Source organism: Danio rerio, chromosome 15, assembly GCF_052040795.2.
Source record: "Danio rerio strain M-AB ecotype USA chromosome 15, GRCz13ab, whole genome shotgun sequence".
NCBI classification, from domain to species: domain Eukaryota; kingdom Metazoa; phylum Chordata; class Actinopteri; order Cypriniformes; family Danionidae; genus Danio; species Danio rerio.
Window position 1 is genome coordinate 40,835,350 of NC_141035.1, and position 20,888 is coordinate 40,856,237.

The window sequence follows — 20,888 nt, forward strand, 5'->3', positions numbered from 1 at the left end:
CAAAATTTCTATTAAAAATTATATATTTTTATCTTGCTCTTACTTTTTTATTATTTTTTTGTATTATTAAAATTGCATTTAATATCTTCTCCCAAAATATTAGTTTGGGTGTACTCATTTTTGAACTGTGATCTGCTTTTTTTCATGACAATGCATAATCAGATGCAAAATAATTTTTGTATCCTAAATGTTTAATAAAGTGAAAATCAACACATCCTCAGTTATCATTTTGTATCTGTGTTTACTTAAATGACTTGCTTTAAAGCCTGGAGTCAGATTTAGTCTGTAATTATAAAAAAGTAACAGTGAATCACAAATCATGTGAGCAGCCAATAATACATAGTGTAAGTCAAAATGATAGATTTTTAATTTATGCAAAAATCATTTGATAATTATATAGATCCTGTTCATTCATGACGATTTGTAAATTTCATTCTGTAATTTTTTCAAAACTTATATTTTGATTAGAAGTATTGCTGAGAATGGAATTTGGACAGTATTTAAGGTGATTTTTATATTGTTTTAAACTCTTAGATTCCAGATTTTAAAAAATTGTTGTATCTCAGCTACATTTGATCATATTCAAGCAAATCCTGCACCAATGGAAAGCTTTAAATGTTTTTCTTATTGTTGTATAGAATGTATAATTTAAGATATTTATAGAATTCTATTTGGTCCAATCCCAATTCTACCCCTTAACCCTTCCTCTTAAATCACAGCCAAGCTTGTGCTCCAATAGGTGGATGCTGTCCATATCACTGTATCCAAATCTATTCATCATAACCCAGACAGCACACATACGTTGGGCCGACATCGGCCGAAGGTCAAAATGTCGGCCCCTTTAATTCTAACATCTATGGTGGGCCAAGCATACGCATGATAATTCAGTCGTGTGTTCTATTGTCTCAGCTTATCAAATGTCATCCCAACATCAGCCGGACAGTGTTTTCAATCATACTGTATGTCGACGTTGCGGCGACATATTGCCAATTAGCAAACATTTCCTGAGCAACATGGAGCTGATGGAATTTTGAAAACTGGCACAACGTCAGCCCAATGTATGTGTGCTGTCTGGGAAATGACACATAAAACATTTGCACTTTGAACCAGCTAGAGTTGGCTTATTAGGAGTAACCACCAGACATTTATCTTTAGAAAAATAAAAAAGTTAATAAAAGTCTTCTTTTGAGACTTTAGTTTGGGTTGATGTTTAATTTTTTTTCTCTTTTGTGTACATTTCAACACTATTAGGCAGCTATACTCTGTGAAATCCAACAGTCAACTTAAGCAAACTGTGTGTAGTTAACTCAAAATTTATCACATATAATCATTTGAAAAGAGTTTTGAACTCAGTGTTAAAGGTAATGAGTTAATTAAATACCTCATTACTTCAACTTAAATTGAGTAAGTTCACAGTACTAATATATATTAGTTTTTTTTTTTCACTCAAATGGTTTGTAGCAATCGGTTTTCTCAAACGGTTTGAGTTGCGTAACTTATTGGGTTTAACAGTACAGCTGGTTTAAGTTCTCTTAATTTATTGGGTTTACTGTGCTCAAATCGCTTTGTTTACTCAAATGGTTTAAGTTCACAGTACTCATTTGGATTAGTTTTTGCACTTAAATGGTTTGTTGCAATCGGTTTCCTCAAACGGTTTGAGTTACCTTAACTTTTTTGAGTTTTAATGCACAAGCAGTTAAGTCATTCTTTTTAAAAAATTACTTTTATTCGAAAAGTAAATGATTATAATAAACCAACTCATTGTATACAGTTTAAAAAATATTTTTTCACTGATTGTTTAGAGTTAAATGTAAGTACTTTCATAATTTATATAGAGCAACATGGAGAATTGGAGACATGTTGATACTTTAGGGTTTAAGCATTTATTTCATTAAATAAATTCCATAGTTTGCTGTGCTTAATTCTAGATTGTTCCCCAATCACCGTGTTTGAGCAGGGAATGAAGAATGATAGAAGTGGAAAGAGGAAACAATGATAAATTTAAGCAAAAGACACTCTCACTTCTGAGTTTGGCAGTTTCTAATCGTTACATGGCACAGCTGAAGACAACTAAAACTTCCCTTTAGACTGGCGAAGATGCCCAGACTGGCATTTCCCTCCTGCATTGGGCACAATAGAGCCTGCTATCAACATTTCAGCGGATTGGAGTAAAACTGCAATCATTTTGATTTGCGAGTATGACAGGACTTTTGTTACTTCATTTACTTTTCCAAGGTACAGTGTTTATTTTCCTTAACTTCTATATTTCTGTTCATTTATTTATTAAGTTGGTCACTTAGTTTTAAGTTTCAGTCCTTCCTTTAGACCAGCCATTTTAACAGTATTTTTTGCCTCAGTTAACACCTAACTTGCTGCGTTTTAGTAGTTAGTATTGCAGTAGTTCAGTTTAGCTAATTAGGTAGGATTAGGAATGTTGAATATGTTATTTTTAATACATGTTATTAATAGTCTCTACTTCAATTTGTGACTGAATCGCCACTAATGATGTATATTATTTTTCTAATAACTTTTCTGACATACTGTATCACTATGATTTCAGTTACTCAACAGATTCATGTTTAAAAATAAAATCAAATGAAAACAGATGAGATGTGTAACTATACACAGGAACTGTTTGAGGATACAAACCTGACAAATGTCTTGAATTACAACATCTGAACAGTGTCTTTATCTCTGATCACCGTAGAAGCAGAATAATTGACTCCTGTCCATTGAATTACACAGTGTGCAGCTCATGCATTCAATGGTGTCAGTTATTGCTTGCATAAGAAACAATATGTGTATAAAAGAACAGCAGAAATAAGTAACAGTTCAGAAAATTTCTCACACAGATACCAATAACATAAATACTGACAATATTAGTAGTAGAAGTAATAGTGATGATAAAAATATAACTTGTATTGCTAAACCATTAATGTTGTCCAATGTTTTGTCCAACAGCTGCTTTAGGATGGGAAGTGAGAATGCCAAAAGACATTCATGGTCTCCAAGGTTCCTGTCTGGTGATTCCATGTTCTTTCAGCTACACATTATACCCACCCACAAACCCACGCAGAGTTGTGTGGTATCAGTGGGTTCCTGAAGGTTATCCTCTAGTTTATGATCCTTGGAATGCAAATGAAGTGATTGAGAAGTTCAGAGGAACAACAGATTTATATGGAAACTCAAGTTGGGATTGCAGTCTGCTGATCAGAAACCTGGAACAGTCCCACCATGGAGAGAAAATATACACATGGATTGACCCCGAAAATGTTGGATGGCGCACTTACAAATTTTATGACGTCACCTCTACAATTCTAGTGGATGGTAAGTCTGAAAACACATAGCTCTTCAAATTTGCTTGACTCCTTATCTAGTTATGCTACACTCATATTTATTGAAATAGATTTATTTGAAAAAACTATATGTGATTTGCATAAGAATTTTTTGACGACTAAATATGTTTTAATAGAATGCGTATTTTAAATGACATTAGATAATAGTTTCTATTCAGCAAATATTTTAAGGAAAATGTTTAAAATATGTCTTCTGGAGGATCTTCTGGATCATTAATCAAACTAAAAGATTGTGGGTGACACTTTTTAGTTTTGTTATTTGCATGTTATTTGCGTAATAAATGTTCATTAAGAAACAAATATGATATGTTTTACACTCATTGGCCACTTTATTAGGTACACTTGTTCAAATGCTTTCTAACGTAAATTTTTAATCAGCCAATCACATGGGAGCAACGCAATGCATTTAGGCATGTAGATATTGCTGCAGTTCAAACTGAGCATCAGAAAAGGAAAGAAGGTTGATTTAAGTGACTTTGAACGTGGCGTGGTTATTGATGCCAGACGGGCTGGTCTTAGTATTTCAGAAACTGCTGTTCTACTGGGATTTTCACACACAACCATCTCTAGGGTTTACAGAGAATGGCCTGAAAAAGAGAGAATATCCAGTGAGCGGCAGTTCTGTGGTCGCAAATGCCTTGTTGATACCAGAGGTCAGAGGAGAATGGCCAAACTGGTTTGAGCTGATAGAAAGGCAACAGTAACTCAAATAACCACTCGTTACAACCGAGTTATGCAGAAGAGCATCTCTAAAGGCACAGCACATCAAACATTGTGGCTGATGGGCTACAGCAGCAGAAGACTACACCGGGTGCCACTCCTGTCAGCTAAGAACAGGAAGCTGAGGCTACAATTCGCACAGGCTCACCAAAATAGGACAATAAAAGATTGGGAAAACGTTGCCTGGTCTGATGAGCCTCGATTTCTGCTGCGACATTCGGATGGTAGGGTCAGAATTTGGTGTTAACAACATGAAAGCATAAATGAGTGATCACAAACTGCCAACTGATCATGCGGGGCCCCCCTGGGTACAGGCCTACATGACACATTTTCAGTGCCTAGTAATAGGGTACCCTTATGGCTTTTGTTGGCTTATTAATTACACTGAATATAGCACACACGATATATCGGATTTGGATTGGTGCCAACTGATTGATACCCGATCCAGCAAAAATATTCAGTATCGAACAAGTATCCAGATCGATGCATCCCTACTTGTAGCCATCAACAGTTCAGGCTGCTGGGGGTGGTGTAATGGTGTAGGGGAAATTTTATTGGTACACTTTGGTAACAATTAAGCATCATGTTAACACCACAGCCTACCTGAGTACTGATGCTGACTGTGTTGCCCTTTAAAAAGTTTCACTTTAATATATCTTCTTTAAATATTTTTCATGCATAGCCCTTTTATTAAACTGTGAAACTCATAATTATTGATTAATTCATCTATTTTGTTTGTATAAAGGAATACTTTTATTTTATGTTATAAGACACTTCATGTTTAGTCACTTCCTGTTAGTAGTGATGGTGAAATGAAGCTTTCTGAACCAGTGCTCGACTCAATTGTATTGGAAAAAGGTTCGTTACTCGAAGCTTTCTAAATCAGAGCTCGATGAGGACCTCTTCTAATTAAAGTGTGTTGCCATAATGTCTAATGTTCACAACTGACCAACTCATTCATGTAGTAATACAACAACAGCAATATAAACAAATTACTCAATTACTGTAGTTTTACACATAAGATATATTACATTACACCACTGATGACTGTAGTAACATCCAAGGTATTCAAAAGTTTATCATAGTACAACTTATCCTGCTCCAATCGGGGATCTAACCAGCGATTCCTATATGAGAGGCGAATGCTCTAGGAGGAGGCTATGTGAATGATGTGTATTGGCGACATTCACCAGCTGCTCTCTGTTAAACATAATGCTACGATATGCAGTGGTTTTCTTTAAAGATAGTTATAAAAAATACGCTAATTCACTTTAGTATGGTTCAAAACCTTTTTGCTATAAATTACTATTGTATTTTAGTTTAATAACTGGTGTGTGAGACAGGTGCAGTGCGTTGAAACAGTAGAAATGTATGTAATCGACGCCTAATCTCTTGCTATACACTTTACTAACCCATGAGGGTGTTTAAACCTTTGAATCAAAATTCGAAGCAGTCATGTGGGTTTAGGCGAAAATGAAGCTTCGGACGTCACTGATCACGTGATGATGGCAAAACGAATCAAGCTCCGGTACACTGCTTCACTGCGAGATATATTGTTTTTTTGATACATGCTTCGAAGCCTCGGCGCACAACGTCACATCACTACCTGTTAGTGTTCCTGGCTCTGTGTGAAAGCCATGTCAGACATGTGCTCTCTCGGACAATCTAAAGCATATGCTCAAAATCATCATAGAGGCAGTGCCGTGAGCTTATGTTTTGATCATTCAACATGTTAAAGACATTATGTCAGTGATTATTTTGTAAAAAAAAAAAAAAAAAAAAAAGAAGTTTGTTTACTATTGTAATCTCCGCCTTAAGAAGAACTGTAGTCTGTTTATGTTATGGTAACTTAAGTGCAAATATCACTCAAAACAGTTTCTGAGAATTGTTGTATTATTTTATTGCAATTTTTACCACAAATACTAGTAAGAAGAGTGACAGTAAACTATCAACCTTACTACGACTCTGACTGTTTATTGGCTATGATTTAAGTCTGTGTTTATTCAGTTACAACATATTGCACGAGAACACTACACTGACCATGTCCATCCCTGTATGACCACAGTGTACCCATCTTCTGATGGCTACTTCCAGCAGGATAACGCACCATGTCATGAAGTGCGAGTCATCTCAGACTGGTATCTTGAACCTGACAATGACTCACTGGACTCAAATGGCCTCCACAGTCACCAGATCTCAATCCAAAAGAGCACCTTTGGGATGTGGTGGATTTGGAAATTCGCATCATGGATGTGCAGTTGACAAATCTGCAGCAACTACGTGATGCTATCATGTCAATGAACCCAAATCTCAGAGGAATATTTTCAGTATCTTGTTGAATCTAAACGAAGGATTAAGGCAGTTCTGAAGGCAAAAAGGGGTCCAACTCCATATTACCATGTAGCTAAAGTAGTAAGTGAGTGTACTGTATATTGTACATTTAGTGTAGGTTTTCAGACATCCCAAGTTGGGAAAAGTCATTTCCGGGGGGATACAGAATTGATTTGCGTGAGGTAGCGGGTTAGTGGGTGCCTGAAAAGGGGGGAAAGGTGTTGAGTGAGCGATGTATCTGAGTAGGGGGGCGTGTGCGCGCGCGAGACGTGCCATACGACGCAACATACCTGAAGAGCGAGGAGGGATGCGGTGGAGAGAGGGGTGTGCAACGTATTTAAGGACCGGGCAAAAGACGCGCGATTTCCGGGAGATTATCATTCATTTGCGGGCATCCGGGGGTTACTATGCAATTGAGGAAAACTCCCGTAACTTCCGAGAGACTTGGGATATCTGGGTTTTGCCATGCAGGGCCGGCCCGTAGCATAGGCAGTATAGGCAAATGCTAAGGGCGCTGTACATCCAGGGGGCGCCAGAAATAAGCGCGGTTAAGTTGGTTTTGTTCTTGATATTCCTGACACATTCAGTGATATACGGCAATAACTCAAAAACCTCTTACCCTAAAACGATCTTAAGTGTGTTTCCTACAAAAAGACAAATCTTATGTTTCACAGCTGTCTTTCTTTTTTTTTCGCTCGACATTATGACCACTGCTCTGTTTAGCCGGGAGAGCTCGTGCGGAGTGGAGCTCTCAGTAAGGGACCGTCGGAAAAAGGCTTATTTTTTTATTATTATTTATTTATTTTTGCTCTGTCCTGCGTGTTTTATTTTAAACACAACTAATTTTCTCTTAAATGAGCACAAACAGTTACTAAAGTAGTCGAATGCTTCGTTCATTCATTCATTTATATAGATCTGTGCATTCTTACATTAACATCTCTGTTATCAAACAAAACACAAAGAGATTCATTTGCTGCTCTTCACTAAATAACTATAGTAACTTTAATCAATATGCAAATACAATTAAAAGTGGAGTAGATTTTATAGCTTTATTTAATTTCTGTACAGTGGCATTGCGAGGGGGAGGCTTTGGGGGCTTAAGCCCCTGATGTATTATCAATAGCCCCTGATCTTTTAGAATACGTTGCACTGAAATAAAAAGTTGTAAAACATTTATTTTGTTATCTAAGTACTTAAAATGACCACATACATCACGCGCATTCCACTTAACGCAGCGTTTGTGTCAGGTAATTAAATCGTCAGCTGTTCAGCACTACCTTTTTCTACCGGCAGGTGGGAGTGGCACTGTTGTCACATGTTGTTAAAAAATCCCACCACTGCACTGTCATCATTCATTCATTATTTTGAGGAGCTGAAGCAGATGAGGTAATAAGACTGTTTCGTGAAACAGAATAGTTATAACTACTGATGAAGCTTAATATTAGTTTTCACAGTATAAAATGTGCGTAGTTTTGGTGAAATAAAATAACTGTAATCAATAAAATGTCCGTCATATAAATGTAAATACATGCAAATTAGTCAGAAAAATGTCAATTGTGCTAGCTTTCTAGATATGATATAGGTATCTAGACATATTTATCTACAGTAGATATGATATAGCCAGTCACATCTGTTTCTGTAATAGTTAAATCACAGTGAGTTCATGCATCTAGCTTATTATTTTATAGCTATATTCTACTGTAACATGCTATGTCAGTTAGCACCGAATTATAAATCGACTTTCTTATAAAAAAAAAAAAAAAAAAACTAAGATGGCTGGAACAACACATATAAACTATTTATTGTTGCAGTCGTGTAAATGATCAGTTAAAGTTAAAGTTAAAGTTAGTCTTCTTTGGGGCTAAGCCCCTTATCCCTTTTGACCCTAGCAACGCCCCTGATTCTGTATAAGCCATTGTTTTTAATAGGTTAAACCTTTTTTTTTTATTGTCAATATTTTCTAATGGATGACATGTATTCTATCATTTGAAGCTATTTGTTGTCCCATATTTTTTACATCCCAGCGTTGACAGATATGGCATAACATTGCTAATCAGTAAATAGCTATAGTGCTATCTTAACATCAGCTAATGTTATAGCAGTGCATAGATATTATGGAAAATAGTAATAGTAATATAACTACCTACATCATTACTTCCTCAAGCAAATGTGTAAATATTAGATATATTCAGCAATAATGTTAATTGTATTGGCATATTTATCTGACGTTTTTCCAGCTTGTAGTAGTCGATCAAAAAGCTATTTAGTTTCTTATGACTATACACTAGCAGTGGAATTTACTGCGATGTGACGGGGCGCCACCTGAAATCTTGCCTAGGGCGCCAAATTGGTTTGGGCCGGGCCTGTTGCCATGCACTGTATATAGCCAGTGTTGCTGTTATGACATTAAAACAAAAATAAATAAATATCTAGTTATGCTACTACTGTGTTTACCTAACTTGTGGCATGTTTTACTATTTGTAGCACGTCCACAGCCACCCAGCATTAATATTTATGGAGGGGAAAGGCCCGGTGAAACTATCACAGTTGTGTGTTCAGCTTTCCACACGTGTCCATACAGCAAACCAAACCTCATCCTGAACGGCATTGAAGGATCTGACCAAATAGACAATGAGCACATTGAAGGCGGCCTGTGGAAAATCTCTCTGACACGTACAGGTGTCGCAAAAGCAGAAAGCTCAACTACTGAGTGTTCAGTAACCTATTATGGTGGCATAACAGTGGTGACTATGAAGGAGAAAACGGCACAAGGTAAGTGATCTATGCATGTATGGACATATATTTGAGTAATCACGGGCCTTTTGGTATATAGTGATATTTTTAAGTGTACACTAATATTAATGTCCTATTGCTTTAGCAAGTGTCCTTAATGAGCAAGACCCAGCACACTCTGAACTGAAGAATGTTGTGGTTCACATACTCGCTTCATTACTCGCTGTGTTCCTCCTTACTTGCATAATTGCTGGATTCATCATATACAAGAGGCGACAGCAGTAAGTCTTTTTGTGTTTGGTCATTTCTTGTTTAGAAATTGAGTTTAAATGTATTTCTTCTTTATTGAAGATTTGTAGCATGTCATTTTGTCATTGTTTATTGTAGACGACCTCTTATTGGTGCACAAGAGTCACATACACAACCTGAAGAGAGGTATGAATAACATATTCAATTCTTGAATTGTATTCTTATTAAAGGACTAGTCCACCCAAACATTTCATTCTGTCATTAATCACTCACCATAATCCTCTATAAGCAGCAATGATCACAAGATGCTCAATGTCTAGAAAAGGAACCAGAAACCTTCAGTGAACTTCAGTGGTTCACTAGTGATCTTACAAAGCTCCCAGAGAGCTGACAAAACTATAACTAGAACCTAAAGTTCATTGATAAACTTTGATGTTGGCTTGAGAAAGTCAAACGTTTATGGAATTGTTAGGTGGTTGCTAAGCAGTTGCTAAATGGCAATGCTCGTGCACATGTTTGATCAAATGCTAATACTTAGAAGGCATTTCTAGCATATGTTATTGCATTTAGATAATCATTCATAGCATGTAGCTAATCGTTATTAGCACTTGGCTTCCATTATCATTGTTACCATGCATAGTACACAGGAAGTCCTGATTTGCTAGCATGAGTCAAACAAGCCAATGCCCAGGTCCCTACGATGTTCTGATGTAGAGATATTGCTATTTTTAAATGGTTGCTAGGTTATACTGTTTTATTGCTATGGGGACATTTGACAGGTTAGTGATGATACATCAAAGCTTCTTGACAATATGAGTGATCTAAATCAACCCCAATGTTTATATGACAGTCTTATTTGAGTGTCATAAACTGGACTTGAACATTATGTATTCCTGGTGTTGGGTTGAGGCTGGAAGGGCATTTGCTGTGTAAAACAGATGCTGGATAAGTTGGCAGTTCATTCCATTGTGGCGACCCCTGATTAATAAAGGGACTAAGGGAATGAACATTATGTAAAAATGGCTTGCTGTATTTTTTTGAAAATACAATGCTTAATAAGTGTGAAGTTGATACATGCAAAAATGACTTGCCATATCAGTAAAAAAATATGGAGTTTAAGTCAAAATTGGCTTGCCATATTTTGAGAAAAATAATGCTTAAAAATTATTTATTGGAAAACTATAAGTCTGATAAACCTTAAAGATATAGCAACAAAATCTACCGCATCTAAATACAGCTTTTGGCCAAATTTGGGGCTTGTATAATTTTTTTATATGCCCGGATTATAAAAATTTAATATTTAACATTTTTTATAAAAAAAATGATAAGTCTTACAGGCATGAGGAGATATAGCAACAATCTTGAATGCAGAAGGCACATTTTCACCACATTTGGGCCTTGTGGCATGAACGACCTAGGAGGAGATACGTTTGTTTTCAAGGACAGAGTAGTATAACAGTATGTTGGCTTTCTCAAGCCAACATAAATATGCTTACAGTATATCCCACATCAGATTGTTCGCGTGTGTGTATTATAGCCTGTACATCATTTTGCCATTAGAGTATTGCTAGTGCAACACACAATCATCATATTGACATCGTTAACATGGCTCCTAATCTGATGCAGCTAAGAGACATAAGTGAACAAAGTAAATTTTACGAAATTGTTCATGTAGCTTTGTATGATTTCAGTTTAACCACTGAAGTCCACATGGAATGTTTTCGACAGTGTTTTGGATTGGATTTGGGTCATATTCTAGACTTTGAACGTATCGTGTCCATTGTTGTCTATGGAGGATGAGGGAGCTCTCAGATTTCATTTTAAGTGACTTAATTTGTGTTCTGATGATGAACGAATGTTTTAGGGGATTGAAATGACGTGAGTGTGAGTAATTATAAAACGGAATTTCATTTTTGGGTGAACTAATGCTTTATTCAGTTAACCCATTGATTCATGTTATCAGATTAAATTTTAAGATGTCTAAAAGATCTTATCTCTGATGTAGGAGATCACGCTGGAACAGATTTTCAAGGTTTGAATTTTTAGTTTTTTTAATGGAATTCTATTTTGCATCTTTGTATTTGGTCCCGAGAGTAACCTTCAAATTTCTTTCCAGGAGATTTAGTAGATCTGAAGGAAGAGCTGCTTGGAATAACAGAGGAAACAGGAGTGATACCAGGCAAGTACATCAATTAATAAATATTTTTTAGGTTTGATAAATAACTAAACTAGGTACACAATAGCATTGTTGCAAACTATTTATATGGGCTGATTTGAAACAAACAAATTACATTTAGTAATGTTTAAGTTTGTTTAAATTCAGCTAAATGAGTTGTTTGCAACTCTGTACCTTAAAAAAAGAATAAACCCAATAAATAGTTTTTAGTATAGTTTACTCTGTGACAGCACAAATTTGCACTAATGTCTCACCTCCAGTCGCTAATATAAACTCTGTTTAATGTAGACTGTACACTCTCTGTAATAAAGGTACATGAGCTGTCACTGGGGTGGTACCTTTTGAAAATATATAAATTTGTACTTAAAAGATTCATATTGCCTCAATGGTACATATTAGTATCTAAAAAGTACAAAAGTGTTCATCTTAAAAATTAATTATATATTTTTGAGGTACCTATATGCAGGCCCGGATTGGCTAATCGGGAGCACCGGGAGAATTTCAGGTGGGCTAGTCCGTTTTTTGGCCGCGAGGGCCGGTGTCCCTAGCTGCTTGCACTCTCAGCAGATAACAGTGCAATACTTATTTTTTATCCTAGACTCATCACCTTAACAGCGTCCTCTTGATCTAGTGGTTAGCACGTTGCGTTACGCGCTGCCAATCCGAGTTTGAACCTTACCAGGATATTTGTTTTTCATTTTTATTGTTGAGACATGTTACTTATGTAGGGGTACATAATTTGTGTGTGTGTGTGTGTGACGGCCGTTACAAAGGACTGGATATCTATAAAGAATTAATGGATGTGTTAGTGTCATTAGAAACTGAATTGGAAATAACGTTATTTTAATATAGTCAGTCGTCAACTGAGGTGAGCCGGTCTGAGGCTTGAAACTCCAGAGCTAAAAAGGAGTCCCACTCCGGCCCTGCCAATATGGCCCCTTCCAGTACAAATATGTACCTTTTCAAAAGGTACCACCCCAGTGACAGCTTGTGTACCTTTATTCCTGAGAGTGTACAGTAATTTTAATGCTAGGTATTTTTCAATGCTGTGACAATTTTTATAAATTTTTAAGAATTTAGTGTATTTCAGAATGTCACTGAATCAGTTCTACTACCAGTGAAGTGTGGTGCAAAAATAGACAAAGTAACTGACACTATTGTTATGTTATGTGTTTATGTTGTTTTTACATTGGATTGAGACGTAACATTAGGTGAGTTTCTACTAGTGCTGGGTAAAAATAAGAGAAATCACAACAGACAGAAATGTGAAACTAAAACAACATTTTATGAAATAATGAATATACAGTATGAATTTAGAAATTAATTTAAATGACGAGTGAAATGAAAAACAGGAGTGCTGCCAAAACAAGAAAATAAATATAACAAAATCTAGCTAAACTCCTACCCACTAAACTGACCAAAGAAAAACGTAGAAGCAAAACCGTAATCTTCAGCGTATGTTACGCTCAACTAAACTTCTTAACTATTCAAAGCATAATTACAGGTGTAGCAACTCCATAATCTAACTAACACAAAAGACTAATCTACTCAGAATTACTAGAGTTCTCGTAAAGTACACACCAGGCACGTGCACACATAGGGCTCAACCTGTGCAGTGCATATGCCCTTTTTAGTCTTGGATAGAAAGTGCCCTTCCAAAATGAGCTGAAGTGCCCTAGTGACAGTAGGTAGTGCTGTCGCCTCACAGCAAGAAGGTCTCTGGTTCGAACCTCGGCTCAGTTGGCATTTTTGTGTGGAGTTTGCATGTTCTCCCTGCCTTCGCGTGGGTTTCCTCCGGGTGCTCCGTTTTCCCTCACACTCCAAAGACATGTGGTACAGGTGAATTGGGTAGGCTAAATTGTCCGTAGTGTATGAGTGTGTGTGTGAATGTGTGTGTGGATGTTTCCCAGAGATGGGTTGCGGCTGGAAGGGCATCCGCTGTGTAAAAACTTGCTGGATAAGTTGGCGGTTCATTCCGCTGTGGCGACCCCGCATTCATAAAGGGACTAAAGGCTGATTTATACTTCTGCGTCAAACACCGGCGTATGCTACGGCGCTGACGCATAGCCCATCGCCGTGGCCGTCGCCGTCACTGACGTGCACCTCTCAAAAATTGTAACTACACGTCGCAACAACGCGTAGCGCAAGCTCTGTGATTGGTCGGCTTGCTAGCGCCGACGAGTCTGGGCGGGACCGAGAGCCGCGCGAATGGCGCGAGCGATTGTTTACAAGTGTGGAGTCCCGTGAAGGAGCTCCGGATGAAAAGTTTTGTTCTTTGTTTACCTCATGGTTAAAGTTGTTGCACGTCCGCTGGTTCCTGCCTCAAAATGAGCGAGTTTGAGTCACTTGTACATCCAGGAAGTGTTCAGAATAGCAAAACAGAAGCGAAGAAACTCGACACAGAGGAACATTTACACCTCACTGCCCACTAGCGTTTCGGAAGTGTTAATGCAGACCAACGGAGACAGCGCGCAGAAGTATAAATGCCCAGCCACGCGCGTTGCCTGCGCCGTGAGTTGCGCCGGTCACTTGACGCAGAAGTATAAACCAGGCTTAAGCCGACAAGAAAATGAATTAATGAATGAATATTTGGCACTGCCTAAATTCTTTCTTTTTTTTTCTGACAGAACGAAGGTATGCGCTGTATCAGAAAACAAGCCTTTCTCCAAACCTCGTATGCCATCACCAAAGAGGTACAGTGCATTTGAGACATTTGTTATATTGAGTCTATATTGACACAATGTGATTTACCACTTCAACAACTGCTGCCATGATGAATGCATATATTTGTTTTGTTTATTAACCATCCATTACAGTGAGCAAAGACCAATCTCAGTAAGTATATTACTTATTCCTATTATTAATAAATTGTGGGAAATATATTTAGATACGGTGCTTTTAAATGCAATATGTCCTAATATTTATTTTTTTCTTAAAATATTTAGGGTCATGATTATGAGGCTGAATACACCGTTGTAGATGATCTTGGCATGTATGGAAACATCCTATAATAATGCAAAAAAAGAGGATTCAGCACATTTGTTTTAACTCAATAGATATGTAAATGCACTGTTTGTGTTGAGATGTATTTTTTTAGTAAGTCAAGATGCTTAATACTCACATTGTTTTGTTAACGCTGTTTCTTCTTTTTGCTGCACCCACTTCGAATGTTATCACTCGATTAAATGGGCATTATCAATGGTTATCAGCTGATAAATATGGGCCAGGTAGGCTCAAAAGGCTGGTATCATCCATCCATGTGGTTAATCAGCTATACTGCACACTAATAGAGAATACTCCAGATCTGTTTTATATTACTGTGACGGTTGGCAAAGTGGTAGATGTTAATAAACTGCAATTAATGGGAAATTTAATAAATAATACAAATAATTATCATGGTTAATCAGCTATATTAATAGGGAAGACTCCAGATCTGTTTTTACATTACTGTGACGGTTGGGTTGGGGTAGGGGTAGATGTTAATAAAATATTATTAATTGGAAATGTAATAAATCTATAGCTGCTATATAAATTAATCTTGTTACATTCTGGCCACAGCTGTATGTGAACTATAGCTGAATAACCATGTGGATGGATGATAACAGCTTTCTGAGTCTACCCTACTGGCCCATATATATCAGCTGATAACCACTGATCGATTATTTAGTTGAGGAATAATATTCGGACTTTTCAACTTTCTATAAATCAAATGCAATTAAATGTGCTCAGCATCTTTATATTTTTGTTTTTTCAAGATGTAAAAATGTAAAAAATTTAATAAAAAAAAAACAAAAAAACAGAATTTAATACATGTATTTTATTGCAAAGCGGTCTACATTTGAAGGATTAACATATTAAGGAAGATTGTTCAACATTTTAAGATCTAATACAAAGATAAAGGTAAACACTCGGGGTAATAGTGAAAATTGCCTAAAAATACATTTAAAAAGTGAAAAGTAATGCTGTTAAGCAATATCACATGAGCAAGGATGCTCTTTTTTCATCCTTGTCTGCTGTTGAGGATGTTTTAATCCTTATGGAATGATTTTGAGTCTTAATTTGGCCACACATTTCTAATTTTCAGCAACTTCAATGATTTTTGGTGAAATATCTTATTTTGACTTTTTTTTTTTAAATGCTTTGATACTTTATCTAATTCAACAATACATTCTGGGCAAATTGACTACCCTTTCGTTATGTTGGTGGCTGTTTTTGCCCCTTTGAATTCCATTATAATGACATTTTTTAATTTCAAAGCCATACATCACACCATATAATCATACATTCTTGATTGCTGCTGGTTTCACCTGTTGGGAAGAGGTAACATTTTTTGTTTTAACTTTTTATAATCAGCTGCAGTGCAAAAAAAAAAAAAAAAAAAAAAAAAAAAAAGCTTAGTTTCTGACATCTACTGTATATGGAGAGTAGTGTGTGTACGAGAGTGTAAGAGAGACCTTTGCACACTTATCTTAATATGAGTGAGAAAATCAAAACAAGCCCCTCAGCTCTCAGAACATGGTAAACAGCAACTGTACTTATAGTATGCACACACACTGTAATCTGCTGTTTTACTCCATTAAACTCCATATAAAAGGCAGAAACTTCTTTGCACAGACCTATCTAAAGGTTTAATTCTTCCAAATGTCAAAATTACAAAAAACTGTCAAAATTACATATTTTATGTCTTTTCAACAGGGAAATCTAGTTACAATCAAGAAAGCATGAGTATATGCTGTAATGGCTTTGCAAAAAAAAAAAAAAGTCATTATAATGGAAGTAAACGGGGCAAAAACAGCCATGAGAATAATGAAAGGGTAGTCAGTTTGAACAATACACAAGGGTTAATGTCATATTGCATGCCTAAAAAAAAATTAAAAAGAACTTTGTTAACCTCTTGTAATGCTTCCCTATCCTGAGCCCAATCCATGGAAAATGACATACTTGAACTCGTTTTTTTTCACAACCATGTGAAATATAAACAAATGAAAGCAACTAAAGATAAGCAGTTGATAAGTTTTGTTGACAGTATATTAAGCAATTTTATTGGAAGCTATATTTCCCCAGATTCATCACAATACCTAAAAGACTAATTGACTACTCATCTATACAAACTCAAATAAGCATTGCATTGGCTATTCTTCAATCCAACCACAGTAATTGCCCTGGTAGAGCCAATAGAAGAATCACTTCATTGTTTTTGAAAACTTATAACCAAACAGTAAGCATTTGCAATTTGCCAGAATAGAGAAGGATCCACTTTAAGAAAGAGGAAGCGGGCAGTGCTGCTGAAGACATGTTTTACTGTCATGCTTGTTTAAAAAAAAAATGCTAAAATAAAAACTGCTAAATTTTGCTATCTATAATCCTTAATAATCACACTTGCATAGTAATCACGCATCATACTTTCACATCCGACACTCGATGACACTCAAATACCGTCAGAAAAGTCTAGTGGCTGGTAGTGAGCTTTCTAATGTCTGCTATATATGATGTTAATGTTGTTTTCATGTGTTTGCAGTACATGGATGAATACAGACACGGTGTAAATGCACAGTACAGTTACAATCTTATAGCCACATTATATCCTTACACTCTCAGAAATAAAGTTACACGAGCTGTCACTGCAGTGGTAACTTTTCAAAAGGTACACATTTGTACCTAAAGGGTCCATATTGGTACCTTAAAAGTATATATTAGTACCAAAACACTTTAAAAAGGAACACTTTTTGTACCCTTGAGGTATTAATATGGACCTTTCAGGTACGAATTTGTACTTTTTGAAAAGGTACCACCCCAGTGACAGCTCACATACCTTTATTTCTGAGAGTGTATGATAACATGATATCGTTGCCTTCAGGGATTTCCTGAAAATAAGTACCATAAAATAACACAACTGGAATAACTACAGCAGTCGTGATCGTCTGATCTCATACAGTATGTGAAGAGATTGCGATGACAAATGATGATGTGTGCAGGTGCTGTAGCGCTGTCCTATTTCCTAGGCGTACATTTCAAAGCCCTTTCTCTTCACACTCTGTTTCAAGTACCACGAGGAAGAAGTAGGGGTACAAAAAAAGAATTGGGATTGGGCCTAAGGTTGTTCACCCCAGGCTATAGTTTGGACTCCTCCAAGCCTCTGGACCCTATGCACTTTTGACCCCATTTAGCAGTTCATCATCTGCTAAACTCAAATCTGATATTCCCGTGACGGCTCAAGCTGAGGCCTAAAAAGTTGTGCACAGTGCTTGTCATAAATCACTTTTTAATTCGATTTGTTTTCAAACAACATTTAATTTTAAATTAAATACTATTATTTTATTAATTAAATAAAATTCATGAATAATTGTTTTAGGTTTTAGACATTTCATTCTAGCAAAACCTAAATATATGGGATATAAAATGCGCTCCATCTATGGTATCTCCATGGTAACCCACAGCTCATGCTTTCTCAACTGTTGATGTTATTTTGTTTCAAACCCAGTCATTAGTAGTGATTAATAAATTACTTTACCAGTATATACATAAATAAATAGATACATTAATAACAAAACAAACATTACTATTGTGAATACACAATGGTGTATCACATTTGCAGAAAGGGGAAAAAGAAACAACACCATATATACTTAGTTCATTGTAGCTGTGTGATAAACTTGACATGTCAGCATGGAAACTTTTAAAGTGATGCATTCTGAAACAGTGGTCATGTTAAATAAACTGAATATGTCATTGTCGAGTTTATGCGAAGTAGCCTTTACACGATAATATGTTGCAACGATGCAAAGCACACAAGCAGTTATTATATGTCTCAATGTTGGTGAACAAAAAAGTTTGCTGGTTCTTGCCTCTTCCTTGAATGTGTGTAAATTTGAAGCTGCTAGCTCATTCTTCAGTCTCAGCTTGCATATTCAATTCGATTCATCTTTAATTCTATAGAACTTTTACAATGTAGATTTTGTTAAAGCAGCTTAATATAGAAATTCTAATTGAAACTGAAACCGTGTCAGTCCAGTTTGGTTCAGTTCAGTTCAGCGTAGTTTATTTTTACTGAAAATCTAATCCATCGATGTGCAGCTCCATAAGTCCTAAACCAAGCAAGCCAGTGGTGAATGTGATGGGGAACAAACTTCACCAATTGACAACAGTGAAGGAAAAAAATCTCAAAAGAGACACGAGACAAGTTGGGCATGACCATTTCTCTGGCTAAGTTTCTTGTGCAGAGCTGCAGTCAGGGGCTTGAGAACACTGGATGTCCATAAAGGGTAAGTCTACATCAAGATACTATTGGGAGAGCTGGACAGGATTTTAAACATTGACATAGCAGGATACTAGGAGCAGGAAATGTGGTGGAGACTTGGCTCTTTTGATTTCTCTTTTGGAGGGAGAGGATTTGAACTGCTGCAAGATGTTTTTTTACAAACGGTTACGAGGAGCAGATCTAATAAATGCAGTTCTTTCACTTAAAATAAAGCCAAAGGAGGAATCCTGTAGCAATGTGTGAAAACAAACCAAGATCATTTACTACAGTGGTTCTCAAGCTGTGGTCATGTCATATGTACATGCAACATAGATTTCAAAATTTCTCAACAATGGTTCATATGAATATGACATATATTATATATTTATGAGGTCCAAGCCACATTTCCAGGTTTTGATGAATAGGTTACTATGGGTTAACACTTTACATTTAGATACAGGATTTTTTTTTATTTAATATTTTACTTTTTTAGAACAGTAGCCTACCATTTTTAAAGAACTTTTAGATGCAAGTTTTAATTTGAACGTTGACATTTTATTTTGTTTGTTCATTTTTTTTACATATAAGCACAGTACAGTGTTAATGTTCAACCTATTTTTTAATGTTTAAAGTGGCAGATAATAATATATATTCTTAATAATAGTAGTTAATCTGCCATGATTTAAACTGCAGCGTTGTAGCTGCTTTACTAGGGCTACCACACTACTGTATTTCATGTATTGTTCATGTTACTGTATTTGGTCATTATGGTGGTACTTGGAGAGACAATTTTTTTTCTGAGGTGGTACTTGGTGAAAAAAGTTTTACAACCACTGATTTAGTAGATATTTGTATTAAAACAATTGTTTGAACCAACGCTAAACTGATTGTTGCACATGCAGTATGTTCAGGTTGGTGTTTTGGACAGGCTTTAAAATGTACCATTTGTGTTTTATAGAAGTCTTCAAACAGTCCCTCTTGTCAGTAACAAACAGCACTGTTCTTGTCAGGAAGTACTAATGTATATTTGATCACAGCGTCACTGCAGAAGTGTGTTGGTGTGATGCACTCTGACATGCAATAATACCAAAGGAAATTATTTTTACAGTGTTGAGTTGTACCAATAACAGCCGCTTCCTTTCTTTTACTTCTTTTATTTTGCAATCTGCTTTTCCCAGTTCACTACAGAAGACTACTTGGAAGGTAAGATGGTCCTAATTATTTTCATTTTTGGTTTTCATTTGTGGGATCTCCACTCTTAGTGATTTTAAAATGAATGAATGTTTTTTGTACAGCAAATATTCATCATCTGCCCGTCTCGCTGAATTAGCTGTGCACAATCCTCTGCTTTAATCTGTTGTGAAGTAGTTATAATGCTTGGTACTTTTACATGTGATATTGGTTGGTAATGCTTTAGATTACATCCATCAAAATATGTAAGTAAACCAAATGTACAGCTTACATTTAGTAAAGTAGTGTCCCCATGAAATACGTACTGTATGTACACCTATTGGAGTCCAACTTTGGGTTAAATATAGACAAATCTAACTGTTGGGTTAACATTTTTAAATAAACATTTTAATCCAGCTCGGTTGGGTTTCAAAGTTAGAATTTACCTTGTATGCCACCATTACAGCAGAGTGTGTTCAGTTTGCATAGCATTGTGTAACATTACGGTTCAATGCAGCTGAAAACAACTTTCAGTTTTCAGTCTTTCAGTTCTACTTACAACAAACATACAAAGCAAAATGGCAAACTTTTATTCCAGTATTTATTTCCTGTAAAAATGAGTTTCATAACTTTTTTAAGTAATATTTAAAATAGGTAGGGCAACTAAGTGAAACAAATAACATTTTCCTGTAATTACTGGACAATTGTTATGTCGCATGTTCATAGATAAATGCAACGGTTAACCACTTGTTTCTCATTCTTACAAGGTTGACGTATTTGAGTGGTGTAAATTAAACTGGCGCTTCCTGTTTCTCGTAGTCGCAGGGTAAATATTGTGTATACGGGGTACAAATTATAATCATATTCAATTAACAATTAATAAATACAATCAACTTAAAATCAATCAAAATCAACT

The 20,888-nt window shown here is 36.0% G+C and overlaps 2 protein-coding genes and 1 long non-coding RNA gene across 7 annotated transcripts in view; all 3 read left to right on the forward strand.

Moving 5' to 3' along the window:
• The window catches only part of LOC147840680 (uncharacterized), a 146,506-nt gene that overhangs the window by 89,282 nt on the left and 36,336 nt on the right, over positions 1-20,888 (forward strand). The window lies entirely within an intron of this gene.
• LOC147840681 (uncharacterized) lies at positions 33-15,329 on the forward strand. Of its 5 annotated transcripts, none has more exons than XM_087284522.1 (10): positions 33-505; positions 1,929-2,235; positions 2,962-3,327; positions 8,892-9,179; positions 9,286-9,421; positions 9,528-9,575; positions 11,482-11,568; positions 14,193-14,258; positions 14,382-14,400; positions 14,511-15,329. In XM_087284522.1, the coding sequence occupies exons 2-10, from the start codon at positions 2,199-2,201 to the stop codon at positions 14,574-14,576; spliced, it is 1,113 nt and encodes a 370-aa protein (XP_087140648.1). In that variant the 5' UTR covers positions 33-505; positions 1,929-2,198; the 3' UTR covers positions 14,577-15,329. The 5 variants fall into 5 exon arrangements, 4 of the variants coding, with proteins under 4 accessions (XP_087140648.1, XP_087140646.1, XP_087140649.1 ...); XM_087284520.1 differs by lacking the exon at positions 33-505 and adding an exon at positions 11,395-11,421 and having other exon boundaries at positions 922-2,235; positions 11,506-11,568; XM_087284523.1 differs by lacking the exon at positions 33-505 and adding an exon at positions 11,395-11,421 and having other exon boundaries at positions 922-2,235; positions 11,506-11,568; positions 14,526-15,329.
• Positions 19,395-20,888, forward strand: part of LOC147840682 (uncharacterized) — a 30,683-nt gene continuing 29,189 nt past the window's right edge. Inside the window, exon 1 of the mRNA XM_087283417.1 lies at positions 19,395-20,005. The gene's annotated coding sequence lies outside the window, so the exon portion shown is untranslated. The remainder of the gene's footprint in view (positions 20,006-20,888) is intronic.

Bases quoted from the DNA above. Each gene is read 5' to 3' on its own strand.
- LOC147840681 (XM_087284520.1), top strand. From the start codon at position 2,199: ATGACAGGACTTTTGTTACTTCATTTACTTTTCCAAG. The intron at 2,236-2,961 runs GTACAGTGTTTA...TTTGTCCAACAG, and splicing joins ACTTCATTTACTTTTCCAAG to CTGCTTTAGGATGGGAAGTG. The intron at 11,569-14,192 runs GCAAGTACATCA...TTTTTCTGACAG, and splicing joins GGAAACAGGAGTGATACCAG to AACGAAGGTATGCGCTGTAT.